We start from the raw sequence: 18,472 nt of genomic DNA on the forward strand, positions 1-18,472 counted from the left end.
TTTGCCTAGTGTAACATGCCACAGTGGGACATTCAACAGCTACTGTTACATGGACAGAATGCTTTAAACACAACAATTCTGTAGTTCTCCACAGCCATTAATAGGATAACTGGGAGGTGGTTTAAGAGGTATGTATAAATATGACAGAAATTTATGTCCCAAAACAGCCTTCAATACTTTAAAGGTTAGAAGCGTGACACTCCGGTCAAAAGGAGAATAGGATTAAAAGATACTGGGGGGTGGGGAGAAGTAAAAGGACATCCTGTTTAAAAAAGCAAGTACATACAAAAGCAATGTGGCATCTGTTGAGTGCTAAAGACAAATGCAAGCAGGAGAAGATACTGCTTTATTCATCAGGAGACAGATTACAAGATCACAACATGGTATTTAAAGGATTTTTTTTTACTGTATCCCTTCAGACCAGTGCCTTTGATTGTTTAGCGATTTAACTTACATTATAAATTCATTAGGCTGACAGACTGTCGTGGCCACTCCTCCTAAAACAATCCAGGGATTTAACACTGTTTGGCCACCAGTAACAGATGTTCCTGCCTCTTCTGCTGCATCTTTGAAACCCTGGATAATTAGAGGCATCACTTTGTCTCTTTCCTAGAGATCAAAACAGAAGTCAGAGTTCCATACACAGCAGTGCTAGTCATTTCAAGACTGGTCCAGGGCTTTTAATCACTCAAGCCAAATGCCCTCATGGCAAATAGTTTGTGGCAGGAAAGCCAGCCTTCGGAAGAGGTTAGCCTCCTGAAAATTGCATGTTTTCCCACAGAGCTATGGTTTTACCACTTTTGGTGTAAGAGGGGAAGAGACATTCTTATGCTGAAGAAATATTCTTCAAAAGGTCATATACAACTAATGAAATCAGAGTTCTGGAAACTCAAGAACAACTATTCTGCTGCTGTAATCAGGTACGGCCACAGCAGTGTGGTGCAGTAAGACAAGGATAAACCAAGCTGCATTTGGCCTCCACTAACCTGCAAAGTTTCAATTTAACTTCGTTCTAAGAATAAACATCCCTTTTTTGCTAGGGCAAAACAAACATAGATGCTGCTCAGTTCCACAAAACAATACAAAAAAAGAAAGAAAACAGAAAAAGAAAAGCAATCTATTTCAGTTTCTTCTGCTTCAGAAAGATGTTACAAAGCTGGCATAAGCAAACCAGAGGTATCTATCCAGATTGATACACAAACTGATAATCAAATCCTGCCTTGGAGCAACACTGTCCTGAATTGACAGAAGCAGGGGCCCCATTTTGGTGGAGATGAAGATACTAGCAGCAGCAGATTACAATGCCACAGAAAAGTGAACTTCTAGCAAGTGACCTCAGCATGTTTATGAGGCGAGACCCATGCTATGAACTGTGACGTTCAATAAAACAATCTCTTCTTTAAAAGGGTTCAAACTTTGAGGAGAAAATACACTAAAGGTAAACACATTCTAAGCATATTTAGCTGTTCGGGTCTTCCTTCAAAAGCAAGTACCAAACATCTTACCCTATCTGTCATTTTATTGCTGATTCCAAGGAGCATCAACATGTTGTCGCATTCTGTGACCCCCATGGCATAAAGGTCACTTAGGACATTGGCACACGCTATCCGTCCCTGAAAAAGAAAGACAGACAAAAAAAAAATCTGCAGGACTGTTTGTGAATGGGCAGACAAACACTTGCCATGAACAAAACTTCCAGCATGAGAGTTGGTACCCTGAGACAGATGTTTATTCCATGGGCTCCTGCATTAAGAAACCCAGCCAAAGATGTGGCGTGATCCATTTTGTGCCATGTGCCCATCCAGAAACAAAGAGATCTGCTCCCTTTGCAGGTAAGGAGAGAATTCATCCCAGCTGTTCTTGGTCAACATACTCTGACTACACAGGAATCCCACACTGATTTTAGATTGGATGCCTAACTTCAGAGGCTGAAGTTAAGCTCGACAAAGTCTAGCTTTGATAACAAGCTCAGGTCACTTAATCTGCTATGTTCCTATTAACTTCATTCCAGCACAAAACTGTACATGCTGATGAAAACTACCACTGTATGTAATTCACAACTGCTAGGAAGCTAATCCAAAAAGCATATATTGCTGTACCTCTTTCTGCATTCAAATATGGAGGAGACAGGGACCTTGATGAGAAAGCTGTTTGTTCCTCTGCGCTACCCCGGGGGCCATGTCTACACTCATAAATTTTTAGGATAGTACTCTTCTTCCCAGAGGATACAGCTGTGCGGCCAGCACACAGCCACACTGGGGTGCTTCCTCTGTCAGGAATTCAGTAAGAAACTGTCTGCAGAGGACAGCACATGCTGGGGATTAAGGAGCTCCGGGCTCCCAGAAGCTGGTCTTGTCACCGTTTTGGAGCATGCACTGAGGGGAGATGTCTGCCCCCCGCCACTGTATGGTGAGGGAGATGTGCCTACTCTCACTGAATGAATCACTCATTCAGCTGACAAGATAAGGTTGAATTTTGCTACAGCACACACATTTTAATTGACTTTTGTGTGTGTGAACATCTCCTTTAACATAAATCTGTCCAAGAGACTTAGTCTTCTGTTGAAGATTCCTCTAACAAGTCTTGAAGCTGACAGGACTGAAAAGGGATCGCTTCGGTCACATGAGTTTAGCTACTCTAATTTTTCTAAATTAATGGATCTGAGTGAGGCTTTGTCGGGATGTGGACCCAGCACAGTTGAGATGTTGAGTTTCCTGATGAAGATGCAGAACTTGGATACAGGATGTGCCCTAAGGGACAGCAAGAGAATTTTAATATGCAGGACAACTTCCGGTGTGTTACTCTGGAAGACTCCATGCATTTTATTAAAATTGCTTAGGTTCACAGCTGCAGAACTGTAACTAACATCTGGTTTTATGACTGTAAATCTGTGCTTTTCATAAAGTTCAGAGGCAACACCACCATGATAAAAACAATAGCATGCTTATTTGACACAATTTGGACTACAGAAAGATGCTTTAGCTGGAAGACAAATTTGGGTAGGAGGGGAAGAAAAGAAAGAAAGAAAAAAAAAAGGAATCTAAACACATTTCTACCATCTCTAAAACTTTAGTTGAATCACATATCCAGGGTTTTTGCAAAGATTAGTATTTTCTGGCAGTTACCTTACTTGCTGATGACATGAAATAACACCTCCAAAACACAATTGAGTATAATCCAGTTTTGCAGAAATTCAAGACCTTCCAAGGGCATCAGGGAAATCCCTTATGTATGGAACTGGAATACATTTTAATCATTTAAATCTTAATAGTTTAAGATTGAGCCGTGTACTGCATGCGTTGATGGACATTGGCTATTAGTGTTCTTAAACATCTAGAAATTTAAAGTCTGCCATTTTCCTTTTCTAGAAGGGCACTGTCAAACCATTCTCCACTATCTTCAGTATTTATCAAGCAGACTGCTGGTTTATGCCCTCTTGGGAGCGACAGATAGTTTTTAGAACCACACTGACAACAGCGCTCAGAATAGAGTGCTAGTAGTCAGAGGTCAGTCTAGCACTGCTTTTGCCAGCTGGCAAAACCACTACGGAAACAAATTCAGGGAGTGCAAGTCTCAAGTCTGAAGTAGCAAAGGGAACAATACATTGCTTGTGAACACTGATAAGCATGACAGGATTCACAGACAAGGGTCTGCCTAGCTGGGTCCCATGTGCTACCTGACTGCTTGTTTAGTCCCTCTGAAAAACAAGTAGCTATGTGCAATGCTAAGAACTATTTATCAGGGCAAAAGATGGAGTACCAGCCACCCATCCCAGTCTTGAGTGAAAGTTCTTCTTAAAAAGGCACCAGAAAGGTCCCTGGAATGGAGCAGGAAGGAATTCCACTCTCAGACCAGTCAATTTCCTGCTCCTGTACTCAAAAAGGTGTCTCCACAGTGCCACAACAGAGGCCAGTACCAGTCCTATTACTGCCTGCTTGACACTTATGAAACCCATCTTCAATTGCTTGTAACGTTTCCAGTATCAAACCATTTGAGTCAGAGTCCTATGCTGGATATAGATTTTACAGGCATACATCCTAGGGATACTTCAGACAACATGGATAGTGTGTTTTCAAGAACAAAGCCTAAGAGGAGGGGAAAGGCGAAAAGAAGGAAGCGGGTTTTTTGCATATAATTGCAGAACCTCATATTAAAATAAGCAGTGACAGAATGAGAGAAAGCTGTTTTCTGAAGCAAAAATCTGAAGTTCAGCTGAGTCCACATGCAGTTTTGCCTTCCTCAGCTGTTTTCTAATCCCTTCTGCAACAGCACCCAGCTTGGAGTCTATCTGCACTTTTGGCTTTCCCTCCTTGTTCCTCTCACCTCAACTAAGAAGAGACATCAGATAAGGACCTGCAGGTAGACACTGTGCACAGAGAAACAAAGAGACTCTAAATCAGGGAACACCTACCCAAAACCAGACTAGAACTGACTAGGTAAAGAGATAGAGCAGAAGAGCAAAAAGCAGCGCATGTACTGTGCGTAAGTGATAACAAGAAGAGAGGCTGGTAACGACAGGCATGGGTTAGGGTGAGTCTAGACTAAGAATGGGGAAAAAAAACAGCTGGAGAAACAGGGCAGCAGCAGTGTGTCTGGAACAGGAGTCCAGAGCACACTCCTTTATACAGCCTGCATGCAAAATTCTTAAGTCTCACCACTCCTCTGCTCTTAACAACTGTCCATAAACCCCGTGGCAAATTCTATTTGACTGTCCTCCAACTGATGTTGGTCCACACAAGATAATGGCGATCTGTATTGCCCCCAGGTACTCTAGGCTCCAGGAGAGCTGCGAGCAGAGAATCCAGCAGCCCCAGCCCTGCTGGATCACGACTGCAGGTAACACCAAGAAGGCTTGTGACAGAATCCCTGTTCTTGGTTAGCTTTTAAGAAGAAATACACATCTGTAAACAGATTAGGAAGTGGCAAGACACCACATTAAAATGATGTTGCCAAGAATGAAAAGTGAAGGACTTGAGAATTAGAAAACACTAAAGTTACAGCTGCTGGTGCATGTGGATCCCAGTATGGACTGTAACTATGATGCAACCACTTAAGTTGGACTAAGGCCAAATTTACATTCCAGTCCTACCACACTGGCCTAAACCTCAGCTGGGCAGAGGCTCATCTGTCCACTCCTGTGGCATCTCAAACCCTCTGTATCTCCAAACTAAACAACCCTCCTCCTTCACCACAGCCTTCTCACATGACCCCTCACAAGTTTTTGCTACAAGGTGAGAAAAGAGAGTTTCTCAGCTGATGAAATTTAACACAGCGCTCTGACACTGATTTTTTTTTTTTAAATTATTATTTCCATCCTGGTCGCTGATGAGTTCGTACATGACATTAAAGCAAGCCACTTGCATCAAATTTCTGCAGAGAGCTCAACAGCTCTGTACTCCAGTGGCCAGCCTGAGATCTTGACTACTCAGTTCGTAGAAAGAGAGCTCTTCTGGAACAGAAATCAAAGGAGCTAGGCTTGCATATGTGCACAATACCTGGTCAAGCATGCTAAGAAACAAAAAAGAGTCTGTCCCAATCTCAAACTGCAAGTCCAAAACCTACCTGATGGGTATCACAGAACACACAACGAACAAAAACCAGCAAATAAGGCATGTAATCACATAAACACCAGTAAAAGCAGGCCTTAAAGCAAAGGAGTCGCATTCAAATCACAGGAACCGAATTCTAGCACTTCTTAGCTCTCATTTAATGAACACCTCCTATAGAATTCCTTACAGCTTTACTAAATCCTTTTTAAAAATTCATTTGTTTCAGCCACACATAACACCCCAGAGGAGTCTCTACTGAGAGAAATAGACACAGACGGAATTGAAGTCAAAGGGCACACAGCTTCCAATAAGTCATTTCAACTTATCCATCTGCAAGTGGAGGTAGTTCGACAGGGGAACTGGTGTTGACAAAGCCCTCTGAAGTTGCCAGGTGCTATTGCCAACTAGTGTCATTTAGGCATTTCCAGTTCCAACACATTACCTGGTTATTTCAGAATCTCAAAAAAGGCCAATTCAATGCAGTTCTGCCAGCAAGTAGAGTTTCCCATCTCCCACTTCACAGACAGCAATTCTTCCCCCCTTTTGGCCTTTTCAAGCTAAATCTCACAGAACAACAGTCGGAGGGAAATTTGAATTAGAGGTGGCAGTTCTCCCAGCTTTCACCTATAGAAAGCAGCACTGCAGCATTCCTGGCCGACATGGAAAAGATTACAGGATGCAGCTATGCCCTTCCCTCTTCACATGTGATTAGGAAAGACTGAATGCAGTTAATCAAACAATTAGCACAGCGCATCTAGAAGAAACGGTCAAAATTGTCATCAGATTGGTAAGGGAGAAGCACAAATCAAATAAAGTTTAGCCAGCTTACCATCATATAAGGATCATCCACAATAGGATAAATATAATCTGTTGTCTGGACCAACGACAAACCTCCATGTCTTAATGGAATAACACAAGTGTCCATCCCAATTCCTGCAAAGACAAATCCATCAGTGAGCTGTGTAACTTTGCCCTTAATTATCTGTTGCTCTTAACAAGAGAACTTAAAAAACATGCCCGAGAAATACAACTCACAATACTGCCTAAACAGACATGGCAAATTCCTTCCCTAGAGAAAGCACATAGCACAAATAAGAGGAAAACCAAACAAAGACTGAGAACTCCTGACTGGAACAGAACGGAAGCGTAACTGGCTGAAAGCAAGAACTAACCTACAATGTTCTACATTTTTTTGCAGCGTAGTAATAGTGCATTAAGAATATCTGTGCTTATATGTACGTGCATTTAAAGTTAAGAGGAACTACATGAATTGATTTTGTCAAAAGCAAATAGGTTTTCCTGTCACTCCGATCTCAACAAAAACATAGTCACAGTTTTAAAACCACATAGCCTCTCATAAAGGGCATTTCCTCACTTCAGAAGGAACAAAAAGAATGCCACAAGTCACAGCCTAGGCTCTTGGTGAAAGATGATTCACCCACTTGGAGCTTCTGCAACTGTGTTAACTTTGCCTTACTTCTGCGAGCCTGAAAGGCGGCAAAGATGACCTGCTAGACAGGGAAACTCCTCTGAGAAAACCACAACACTGAGCGCAGCCTTTTCCCTGGCGGTGGATATTTCAAACATCGTAGGCAATATTAAGACCTCCAGGCATTTGCTACAATGCAAGAGCCTGCAGCAGGTGACATATCACAACATGCTAGCTGAGCCGCGTTCCATCGATATCCTTGTGCCTTGTGGCAACACCAAGTAGCTTGCCTCCTTCCTGGGCTGGCAGTAAGCTGCCTAGAATTACTTTGCATACCTCCACAGGGCAAGAGTCTTCAAACAACCAGTTTTCAGGGAGCAGATGCCACACGGTAACTTTTCCCCATGTATTAACGAAACACAAGACCTAATGCTACAAGCCAGTATTTGGCAGTGTCCTGTACAATGATTGAGCTGCTCCACCTGAGGTCCTACCAAGGACACAGAGCAGAAGGTCTGACAGAAGCTCATGAGCAGTAATTTAGGGTGGCTCAACCTCCACAGAAGCTACGAAGCTACTATGCATGACATCTCCTGGGAAGTGCATATAAGCAGTTACAGAGAAGTGGCTCATGTGCAGGAGCTGTTTTGCCCTCAGTTCATGCCATAATGCTGCAAGACTGATTTCACTTGTGTGGTTTTCCACAGCTTCAGCAAAAGCGCTGCTTGACAGACAAGCTGCAGGCCAAGGGGCCCTGACGGTCCTTCTGAGGCTACATTTCCGTTCCACAAAAAAAGGTCTGACTAAATAAGTGAATCTGTTCAGAGGGGTGACTGAAAACAGTGATTTCAAGGTCCACAACAGCTCTGAGAATTAATACCAAACTTGCAGTTTCTCACTCACGGATACACTCACAGCCATATTTAAGATTGCTCTGGGTAATACCACTTGCAGAACAAGAAAGGAGCAAGGTTGAGCCTGCTATTGAAAGTTTCCCTCTTGAATGCATCTCGAAAGCACGGTGCCTATGCACAGGCTGTAAAGTTACCTGTCTCCCCCTTTTAAGCACAAGGCAGAGGCAAATAATACCAAACTTATCTGAAGACACAGTTGTTAAAGGGACACTCACCACAAAAAGCGCATTTTTAAGAGACCTGAACCCTCCACCTCCTATTACTAGCAGATTTCCTGTTACATAATATCACACCTACTTACTGATGGCATTAGTCTGCTTTTTTTACCTCTTCATATAGCTGGAGAAGAAAAATCTATTAGCAATTCCATTACTGTTTAGAGCTTGTAAGTCCATACAAGGGAAAAAAAACCAAACCCAACAGTTAGATAATTAAATCTAAACCAAACTATTACTGGTTTTAGAAACTTGCCAAATGGAAATGCTGTCATGAATAACTTATTTAATTTAGGGAAAAAGCCATATAAATAGCAATTTGGGGATAAAAGAAGCTGGAAGTGTCCTTCATTACGGAATATTAAATTATAGTGCCACCCCAGCTCTACACACAATTGCTGCTTAGATATTTCATACAAAGATCGCCATTGTTTAAGCAAGAACACGGGCTCCTTACTAATCTCTCTCTGAATTCAATCTCTACCACAATAATGGGTTGCAACCTGTTAGCCTGCTAATAGACAATTAGCGATGTTAAAATAATTTTAAATAAGGTTACTGGGCACCAAATTGATAATTAAATAACTTCAGAATAAATACTACACTGATATTCCTAAATTGAGGAAAAAAAATTCATTCTGCCCTACAAAGTAGAGGCTGAATATGCAGGGCTGAGGAAGTAGACAAACAGAATTAACAGTGTCATTAAACACATCATCTACATTCATTTATCTAGATCACCATCAGGTAGAGTAGCCGGTATCAAAATACCTACGTTCGCCCTGTTCCCCAGGTTGGGTTTTTCCCCTGTTACTGCTTACATCATTGTGCAAATACCAAAGAGAAAGCGGAGCTGGCAGGAACAGAGATGTCTTGGAAAGACAGCCGTTCCCAGGCAGCTTCTACAGCTGAGCAAAACAGTGAGAGCAGGGAACAGTGAAAGGACTGAAAGGGAAAACGATGGCTGTGGAACAATCCGCTCCCAGCCTCAGGTGAGGCAAGAGAGTTTCCTCTGGCTCATTTTCTCTGACTCAGGAACAGAGGGGAGAGGAGGGAGAGGGAAACTTCACCTGCGAGTCATCTAATTGCATAAAATTAATGGCATTCATTGCATGAATTTCCGAAGGCAATATGTAATATTAAAGACCTGAAATTAACTGATACAACTTCAGTTTGCAAAGCATCTACTGGGGAACGGGAGGAAGAGACTAACTCCTAAGCACATGCCCGTCATGATGGCCATTCCTGACCATTTGTAGTTGAGCGTACTGCGGGATGTTAAATCATTAAAATAATATTCTTGTATCCCAGATGCCAACAAATGACAACACGAGAGTCATTCTTCAGATGTCTGGATGCTGTGCGTGCGTTATACAACCTACAATTTTCAAACTGCTTAAACAAACTGCAAATGCGATCGCGTCACTAAGCAGACCAAACAGCAGGGTCACACGCATCTGGAAGAGCAACTACTTACCCAACCTGGGCATAACTGCCCCCAGGAACTGTTCATCTTCCTGAAAATGGTTTTCTTGTAGAGATTCAAGCAGCTTCTGTAAGACATCCTGAGGCACTTTGCAGCCTGTGCCTTTCAGTTCAGTGAATCGGGTCAGACGGAAACTCTTGTCCAGTTCGTAACTTTCTGGGTTAAATGACTCCCGAACAGACATGGTTCTCTCACACACACTGCTGGCCTTTCCCACCCCAGAGCAATGGTATCAGTCTCTCTGCTGATCAGTCTAATTAAAAACAAAATAAAAAATTGGGAACATTAGAAAGTCCTAGGCCCTGTAAGACAGTAAGTTTTCCACACAGAACAAGTTAAAAAGAAAGGGAAAGCACTCAGTGTGGTCCTTCACGTGTTGCTAAGACAGGTGGGCACATCTCACGTGACCCAGTTCTCCAGGACTACAAAGGAATGACTCCTCTTCCTGCCTTCCAACATTTAGAACTAGAACTATGCCACGCGAATCAGAGAATGCATTTCTTTTCCAGTTACTCTGCCTAAGTTTTTAATTTAAAAAAAAAAAAAAAGAACCTAACATGCTTACCGACCTCATTTAACACAGAGGTAATGAAAGAAATAATAGTTCCCAGAGCACCGAGGCCGATTTCCAGAAGGCAGCTGGGCCCTGATCCTGCAGCACGCTCAGAAGAGACATCTGTTTGTACTCAGCTCAGCGCGGGGTCGTCATTTTAGCCATTAACATATTAATCTCAAAAACAAGGTGCTTTTCAAATAACGCCTCTGCTTCGGTTCTGATGTAAGAAGCTGAAACTCTGCAATACACCTGTTCTCCTTGGGGGAAAACGCAAGCCCAGCGTTCTGTTAGCGCAGGTAACGGCAGAACAAAGAGGCTGTACTTAAGCAGGCTGGTTTACCTACAAACGTGCCAGTTCACTTTTTAGTATTTTTGCAGACATAAAAACGTTGATAAGAAAAGCTTCTTGCTTCTCGAGCCCTTTTTTAGTCAACTGAGAATACAGCGAATAGCCCGTTAAAATGGTAATGTAAAAAGACACTGATGCAACTCATTTAATAAAATTCTTAACAATGCACGTCTAATTTTAGAACGTTTTTCCACTCTGACTCACGCGCACCACACTCCAAAACTAATACGAGGCCTAACCGAGACACTGACTTCTAAACAGGAACGGCTGTGATAAAATGCAATTCACCTTTCCCAGAGACGTTGTTTTCAGGAATTACTAAAAACGACCTGTCTGCAGTAGTTGCCTAGAAAGCATGGATCCTGCCTAACGACAAGGAGGAGGGAGTTCAGCGGCATCGCTGACAAAATCTGATATACTGATGGTCGTGCCGTTAGGAGGTTAAGCTGAAAAGCAAAAATGCAAGTGACTGGTACGGGTGAAGTTCGACAGCGCTAAATGTAAGAAAGAAGTAAATCTACAGCCTGGCAGCTGATTTCCCCCATACAGCACTTATTAACACGTATGCCTGCTCCATAAACCTTTAAGTCTACTAATTTATTGAACGTGCTTTGTAGGAATTGAAATTTTAAGCTCCCTGAGAACTTCTGATGTGGAGCCAGCACCCCTTTATAGCGCTTTCCCTCCTTCTCTGGGAGGCGTGGCACTTTTTTAAAACAAATCTTCCAAAGCCCAGGCTCGGGCGGTAATCCAAACTCTAGCTACAAGAACGTGTCTTGGATGAGCAATGAATTCGGTTCGTAGCTGTTGTCTTCCAATGCAAGACACTGAGCTCTTGCAATCAAAAAGGAAAAAAAAACCCACCATAGTGTCTGGAAAACAACCTGTCAACAGAGATGGGAGACAAAAGCTTTTAAAGGAGGGAGATTTTTTTTTCTTCATTCTTTTTTAACACTTCATTCTAATTAATTCCAGAAATTTAGAAAAAGCAGCTTGCCCCGCAAGGGAAACATTTTCCTTCATCTAACTAGTAATTGCAATATGCTTAGCACCCCCTACCTACTTATTTAGGAAAGCTTTCAGAGGCCACAGCCTAGCAGGAACTTTCTGCAGTCTTGAGGACCATAAGACACAGTAAATCACGTTCCCTGGTTTGAAAACAAAAAAGACGATTTTATTTAATGGAAAACACCCACAGTGCACGAAGACAATAACTTTTTAATGAAGATCTCAATAAAGCTCCGTGCAACTATGCATTTCGCAGACTGCCTTGGGAATAACCTTCCCTGCAAGACCAAGTTCCTTGTGGCTGCTGGCCGTCTCCGCAGGCGCGCGGCGTGAGCGTTAGGCATCCCTCCCCAGCAGGGGAAAGCACCTCGCAGCCCAGATGGTTCTTACTTTAAAAGAACGGCATAATAAATATTAAAAACCAAAGTTTAACCCTTGCCTCCCTAAAGAGCAGAGAGAGGAGAGCACAGGAGCCAAAGGGGAGAGCGAGGAAGAACCAGAGCCAGGTACCTACCCAAAACAAACCCAAGAGCAATCAACGGCAACCCAACCGCCTGAGAGCTACGAGGTGAGGAACCGCAACAACCATTTGTCCGGGGAGCGCGGCGAGGAGCGCTGCGGAGAGACATGGCTCTGGGACACCTTAAATTTCCAGCCGCTGCCTTTAAAGGCACGCCAGGGCCTCCACTGTTGCTCTTTGTGCAGCCGGAGAGGAGGAGGAGGCGGCGCGGGGGGGAGGAAGAGCAGCCCGGCTGGCTGCGTGCAGGCAGGACGCGCGCGGGCAGCGACCCCCTCGCCTTGCTCCGGAGGGGGCAAAGCCGCGGTGAGCGCCCCCCACGCACCCGCACCCCCACCCCGCGCGGGCCCGGGCCGCACGTGCGCGCAGGTAAGATGTCAGCCGGGGCGGGGTTAACCCCTTGCAGGCGGAGGCAGGGTCTGCAGGCGGTGGCGGCGGGACGAGCCGCCAGCCCCGGGGCGCGCGCGCGCGCGGGGGGGGGGGGGGGGGGGAGAGCGGCCGGTGGGACGTGGGGCGCGCGCCCCCCGCCGCCGCTCCTTAAGGGGGGGGGGAAGAGGGGGGAAAAAAAAAAGGGAGGAAAAAAAAATGTCGGCGGGCGGAAATTTTAACCCGTCCGGTGCCGGCGCCGGGTGTTTTTAAAGCGGCCGCGGCGGCGGCGACGGCGCGGTGAGGCGCACCCCCCCCCTTCCCCCGCCCTTCCCCCGGGGCCGGGCTGAGGGAGGGCGGCGGGGCCCGCGGCCAGGCGGGCAGCCCGAGCCCTGATGGCGCCGCGCCGCCCCCCGCGCCCGGCCCAGCGTAACGGCGGAGGCGAATTCCCCTTTAAATCTCCCCGCCTTGCACCCCCACCCCCCCTCCTCCTCCCTCCCTCCTCAGGTCTCCCTCTTACCGGCTCGCCTCCTCGCCCTCCGCCTCCTCCCGCGAACGGGACTCCCAGCCCAGTCCCACAATGCACCGGGCGCGCCGGGCTCCCTCAGCGCCGCCTGAATAGAAATGCCGCCGCCGCCGGGCACGGCGGGGTTAAACCACCCCCCCACCCCCCCCCCCCCCGCCGCCCGCTCCCGCCTCCCCGCGCTCCCCGCCCCCTCCCCCCTCGGCGGCCGCGCGCGCGCACCGCTCTCCCCCTCCCCCCTCCCCGTCCCGCGCGTTCCCGCGCGCGGGCGCGGCGCGCGCCCGCCCTGTTGCAGCGCCACTTGTTGCAACCTTCGACACACGCGCTTCGTGGCCCTGCACGCGTGGGCTGCGCGGGCGGGATGCGTTGCCCCCCCGTAGCGCGGCGCTGCGCGCGGGTGGGGTTTGCGACGCGCGAAAGGGGGCGCACCCCCTTGGGGGGGGGGGCGGGCGGGTGCTGGGCCCCCTGGCAAGGTGTGTGCGTGGGTCGGTGGGTGCAGCTCCCCCGGCTGCAAGGTACGTGGCTGTGTGAGTGCGTGGGTCGGTGGGTGCAGCTCCCCCGTGCTGCAAGGTGCGTGGATGGCTGCTGCTCCTCCTCCCGCTGCAAGGTGGGTGGAGGGGTGCGTGCGTGGGGAGAGCGGCACGGTGGGGCCACGCAAACCCGGGACGGGTTTGCAAGCGCTGCACCGCGCTGCGGGCGTGTGTCTGGGCACGGGTGGGGGGGACGCGAGCTGCTTGCGGGGCTCGGCCTCAGGAGGAAGCCTCGTACGGAGGCGCGGAGCAGGTTTTTAAGCGGGATTCAAAAGGAGTCGCGGTGCCGTGAGGGCGAGCGCTGGCGAAGCGGGTCGCTTCCTCGAGTCCTCCTTGCATCCCACCCGGCGGGGTGCTCTGTGCAGGTGTGCCGCGTTAGCTCCTGGGCTGGAGACGCCCCGCTGCCTGGATCTTCACATTCCCTCTGTAAAGCGCAAACCTCTCTCTGAAATTAATTGCTCCGAGATGTTGTCGTTGAACAACGAAAGTGTTGGATTTGGGAGCGTTTTGGGTGGGGAAATTTAGCTGGAGCTGAGGAAACCCTCGCTCTTCACAGCCGGGTTCTCCGCCTGCGCTGCATTTTGCCCAGAAACTGGACAAGAAGTCACATTTGATCCACGTTGCACCCAAAAGCTGGGCAAGAAGGAAACCGAGGAGGTCAGGTGAACTTGAGGATGGACAAAATTTGGCCAACATTAAATTTTTCTGGATGCAGAGCCGAGACCAGGGAGCCGGAGGAGCCCTCGGCTGTCGCCTCCAAGGCTCTCCGTCGGTGTGTGGCCCACGGAGGGCTGCAGTTACCAGGCCACAACCTGCCTGGCTGCGTCAGCTGGCGATTTTTTTTTTTTTTACCCAAAATCTGGGTTGGAGCACACTTCAAAAAAAAATGGAATCTTGTTTTGAAGTGGGTGGTGACGAGCGCAGCCCGGCCCTAGGAAGCTGCACCGTGTTTAAGCACGGCCAGGGCATCCTGTCTTGTCCGAGAGTTGTTTGCCGAAGTCAACCCTTTTCCATCGCAGGTTTGCAAAGCATCCCATTTTTTCTTACGCACTTAACAGATAAATCACTGGAATCTGACGCATCTTTAACAAGTCTGTCTTTCAGCATCTTCTGGGTTAATTTTTCTATCTGAAAGTGGTTTCTGTGCTTCTGAAGACCCTTTTCCCAACCAATTAAGGCCAAAAGTCAAGTGATTCTCACTTAAAACTTCTCTCGCTTCACACACGAGACAAGTTTTGCCCAGAAAGGAGGGGATTCCGGTGTTAGGACAGCACAGGGCCCGGTTCTGCATCGCCAGATAGATAAAAAGGGCACTTCGCTTTTTGTAATTTGCAGTTAAGTACCTCATTAAGTAATTGCCCGTTAGTTCAAAGACTGCCTTTTGTGCAATGGACTTTTTCAAAGTCCTGCCTAAAAACAAGCAGAAAGAGAAGAAATTAAAATGTTGCTTTTCCTGCCTGTTTTAATTACTCTTTGTATCTCCGAGTGAATGTAGCGCCCCGGGCCATGGTGCAGAGGACCAGCGATGCACGGGAGCTCCGGCACTGAGCACATTCAGGAAGTCACTAATATTATTTGTATAATTAATTGATTTTCAGGCTCCTCCGTGTTGTTCTTCTAAAGCGTTTCGAGCTCGACTCACAGAAGTTGTTTCTGCGTGAGCGGCCGTGGGGCGTTTGACCGATGGTTTTGATGGCAGAGATGAATCGAGGGCGCGGCGCCCGCCGTCCTGACCTGGAACTGGAACTCTTCCCCGGCGCCCCTCCCTCCTCTCAGAGGGGCGGAAGATCTCGGGATCTTCTGATTGCCATCGATCCGAGCTGATTTGCTGAGCGTTGGCTGCCTGTCACGTCCGCGTGCTCCGTGATAGATGGTTTCAATCTGAAAAAGAACCCGTAAGTAATCTTGAGAGGTGGTTGAGAGGTGGTAATCAGATGCTCTGATCTAACATTTCTCCAGCATTTAGCCACTGCCTTTACCACCAGCACCTCACTTAAAAGAACCATAAATCATGAAACATAAGGAAACTATGAGATAACGGAAAAAGGAACAATTTTAAGCCCTGACTTACGGTTTTTCCTTTCTGTTTTTTTTTGAGGGAACTGAATCATATTTTCATCTTTTTTTTCCACATCCATGAGGGCTAGACACTTACTTCATTATACAGGGAAACAAATAAATATAGATTTCCAGGCGGTAGCACGACTGCAAGAAAACCCGAACACTTGGAAATCCACGCTGAGGTGGTGAGGCCTGGTGACGCTGCTTTGTGCCGTGTGTTATGCGCAGGAAGGGGGGAGGTTCCTGCCCCGCAGGTGCCGTGCCAGGGGCTGCCCCTGTCCCTTCCCGTGGCTTCAGGGGGTGGGATGGTTGCACCTGAAGACGAGAGATGTGGGAAAGGGTCTCCAGGAAGGAAAACACGTGCAGGAGTATCCATTCAGCCCAGTAGCACCAGTATGGGTGTGACCCTGTAGAGGTGAAATTAAACGGGATGACTGCGCTGGTGGATTAAAAGCCCGCTTCTTGGCATGGGCGATGGTGGAGCATCCCCAGGTGGATCTGCATGTGTCCCGGTGGACATGTGCACCGGTCCCTCCTGCCCGCGCCGGGGCGAGGCTTTGCAGGCAGCCAAACGGCTTTGCCAGCAAAACAAGCCAAGGGGGAGCAGTGAGCAACATCTCTGCTGCAGCTTCAGGTTGCCATTGCTGCACCAAGCACGCACGTACCCCATGCTTCTGCTGGGGCCCCGTGGTTGAAACAGCTGCTGGAGGACATGTGGGATCAGGAAGGGAATCGTGTGCATCCAGGGGAACGTCCTTTTGGTGCAGGATCATAAGCAAAACCCTAAAAGAGTAGTGATGGATCCAGCAGCGCTGGGGAGAGCCCACACTGCTGGAACCACCTGCTTCATGTAACGTTTTCCTAGAGTTAAATAATGGTTTTCCGGAATTAAAAAATGATTAAATGGCTTCCACCCACCCCCCAAAGGCTTTTTTGCTGTCTGCATGCAAAATCTCTAGCAGGAATTCCATGATCTGGAGCAATTTGGTCTGATGCCATGGGGACGGTCTGCTCTGCACACCTTAGGAAGTGCAAAAAGGAGAAAGAAAAGATAGAGCCCTCTGTGCTGCGGCTCCTGAGTGCTGCCCGATCGCTCAGTCACATCAAAGCTGGCTGCCTCCTGCGCTGACACGAGGACGCAACAGATGTCCTTAACCTTTACAGGTGCAGGGCCTGCATTTCTTCAGTCTTTTTCCCTTGGATGACTCAGAGCATGGATTATTAGCAGCTCAGGTTTCTTTGACCAAAGTGCTTTGTTGCGTGTACATCCAGGTTAAATCTAAGCAATATTTCTGATCCATGTAGGCTGCCGACTTGGCTCTGTGTCTTTGGCGTTTACAAAATGATCAGCATTTGAACTCTCCCTGTTCTGTTTCTTAAATGTCAGCAGAAACTTTTTTTTAATAAAACAATGCAGCCTCTCCCTGCGATGTTTGTAACCCAGAAACTGCAGCATCACAAGAGCATGATAAAATATTGCTGATTAAAACCAGGGTAAGAAATGACAGCAAAAGTGCTTTATTTTTTTTCTTTCTCATTGCAGAATTCACAATGAAGTCGCTGGTAAAATGGGACCGGCTGGTTGAGCCGTGCTTATGCTGAATACTAGATTTAATGAACTGGAACTACTTCCCCTGGCATGTGGGGCTGGCCATATGCTTTTGACACGAAAACTTTAACTTTGGTGTGATAATTTAATTTCTCATGTTGTAAAACACATCTCACGGCATAGATTTTTCCCCCCACCTCTCTCTGTTTTGACAGAGTTTGTGCATTGTTGGCTTCCCTTGCTTCATTTTTCTCTTCTTCCTGCGTCTCATTAATACACAAGCGGTATTAAATAATAATGATGCCAGTAGTGGCCCCTGCTGTGCCTCGGTGTTTGCTCCTTTTCGCTTCAAGGAACAGATGCTCCCTGTCTTTGTTTTCTGTCACCGAACAGGGACTTTTCCCCTTTAACCTTTGATAAGGTGCTTTAATAGCCTCTGACGTGAGATTTTATCAAAAGCCTTGGCAAAAGCCAGCTAAATGATACACGCCTAATAGCTTTTATTAAATTTTTCCATCATGTTTTGCAGCAGTTTAAGGAAGTGCAGTTTCCTCTGTGCTTTTGCAGGCTGTATTTATCTGGTGCTCCCTTTGCCCGGCTGCCCTCTCCCCAGCCCCGGTGGGCTCTGGCTGGGCTGAGCCCCCCTGCCCCTGCACCCAGGTAAACGTCTGCAGTGGAGGGAGCACCCGTGGGCAGGGGTCCCAAGCGGGGCTCTGTGGTCCTGGGCGCTGCTCCAGCACCGACCCCCTAACCAACCTGCACTGCACCCCGGTCAGACGGGTGATGCTGCCTATGAACTGTTGATGGGGTCTGACTAGTCTTGCCTGGACCCCGTTCTCTGCTGATGCGAGGTGGGGAGGGCAGCGTGTAGACGAATGCTGCTGGAGTCTCAGTGCTTGTTTTCCTCTTGCTGTGTGCCTGGCCGGGGGCCTCTGGCTGCTTTTGCATAAGCAGTTAAACGCTACTGTGCTCTGAAGCTGCTGTAACCCTATAAAGAGGCACCTTCACAATACCCATCCCTTCCTGGTCCCTTTTGCAGTATTTCATACCTTGCCTCTGCGCTCAGCCACCCCAAAAGCCCCAAGGGAAAGTCCAGCTCCCAGTTTCTGCCTGTTTATTTGCCTGGGCATCTGCATGGCTCATATGAGCAGCCACCAGCCCAGGGCTGGGGGCTGATGCCCGTCCCCGGGGTGGGCAGGCTGAGTTGCAACTTGGGTGGAAGTGTGCCTGGCTCTGGGAAGCCTTGTGGGCAGCTGGAGAAGGTGGCACTTTGTATGCTCTCCTGCGGCCTCTTGCAAGAGCCACTTGCAGCTTAGGGGTGGCTTCTGCTGAATCCCCCTTGGCCTTATTCACATCTCTCCAAAATGGTGTTAGATTTGGTGTTCCCACCCCTGCCTCCGAACCTGTTTGATATCCTCGC

The 18,472-nt window shown here is 47.6% G+C and overlaps 1 protein-coding gene and 1 long non-coding RNA gene across 3 annotated transcripts in view; one reads left to right on the plus strand and one right to left on the minus strand.

The window, feature by feature from the left end:
* SEPHS1 (selenophosphate synthetase 1) overlaps positions 1 to 13,016 on the minus strand; it is a 25,790-nt gene extending 12,774 nt beyond the window's left edge. The window contains exons 1-5 of one of the 2 annotated variants that reach the window (XM_064443318.1): positions 12,910 to 13,016; positions 9,585 to 9,846; positions 6,379 to 6,482; positions 1,506 to 1,613; positions 455 to 609 (exon numbers count right to left, since the gene is read on the minus strand). In XM_064443318.1, coding sequence (XP_064299388.1) covers positions 455 to 609; positions 1,506 to 1,613; positions 6,379 to 6,482; positions 9,585 to 9,777 — 560 coding nt within the window. In that variant the 5' untranslated portion in view covers positions 9,778 to 9,846; positions 12,910 to 13,016. Of the gene's footprint in view, positions 1 to 454; positions 610 to 1,505; positions 1,614 to 6,378; positions 6,483 to 9,584; positions 9,847 to 12,020; positions 12,179 to 12,909 lie in introns of those variants that run through there. The other variant, XM_064443327.1, reaches the window with a different exon arrangement.
* Positions 12,215 to 17,361, plus strand: LOC135311972 (uncharacterized). The gene is made up of 3 exons (XR_010371555.1): positions 12,215 to 12,392; positions 15,041 to 15,337; positions 17,047 to 17,361. It is a non-coding gene; the product is annotated as an uncharacterized LOC135311972 (long non-coding RNA).
* Positions 17,362 to 18,472: the final 1,111 nt, after the last annotated feature.

This window comes from Phalacrocorax carbo, chromosome 1 (genome assembly GCF_963921805.1).
Source record: "Phalacrocorax carbo chromosome 1, bPhaCar2.1, whole genome shotgun sequence".
NCBI lineage: Eukaryota > Metazoa > Chordata > Aves > Suliformes > Phalacrocoracidae > Phalacrocorax > Phalacrocorax carbo.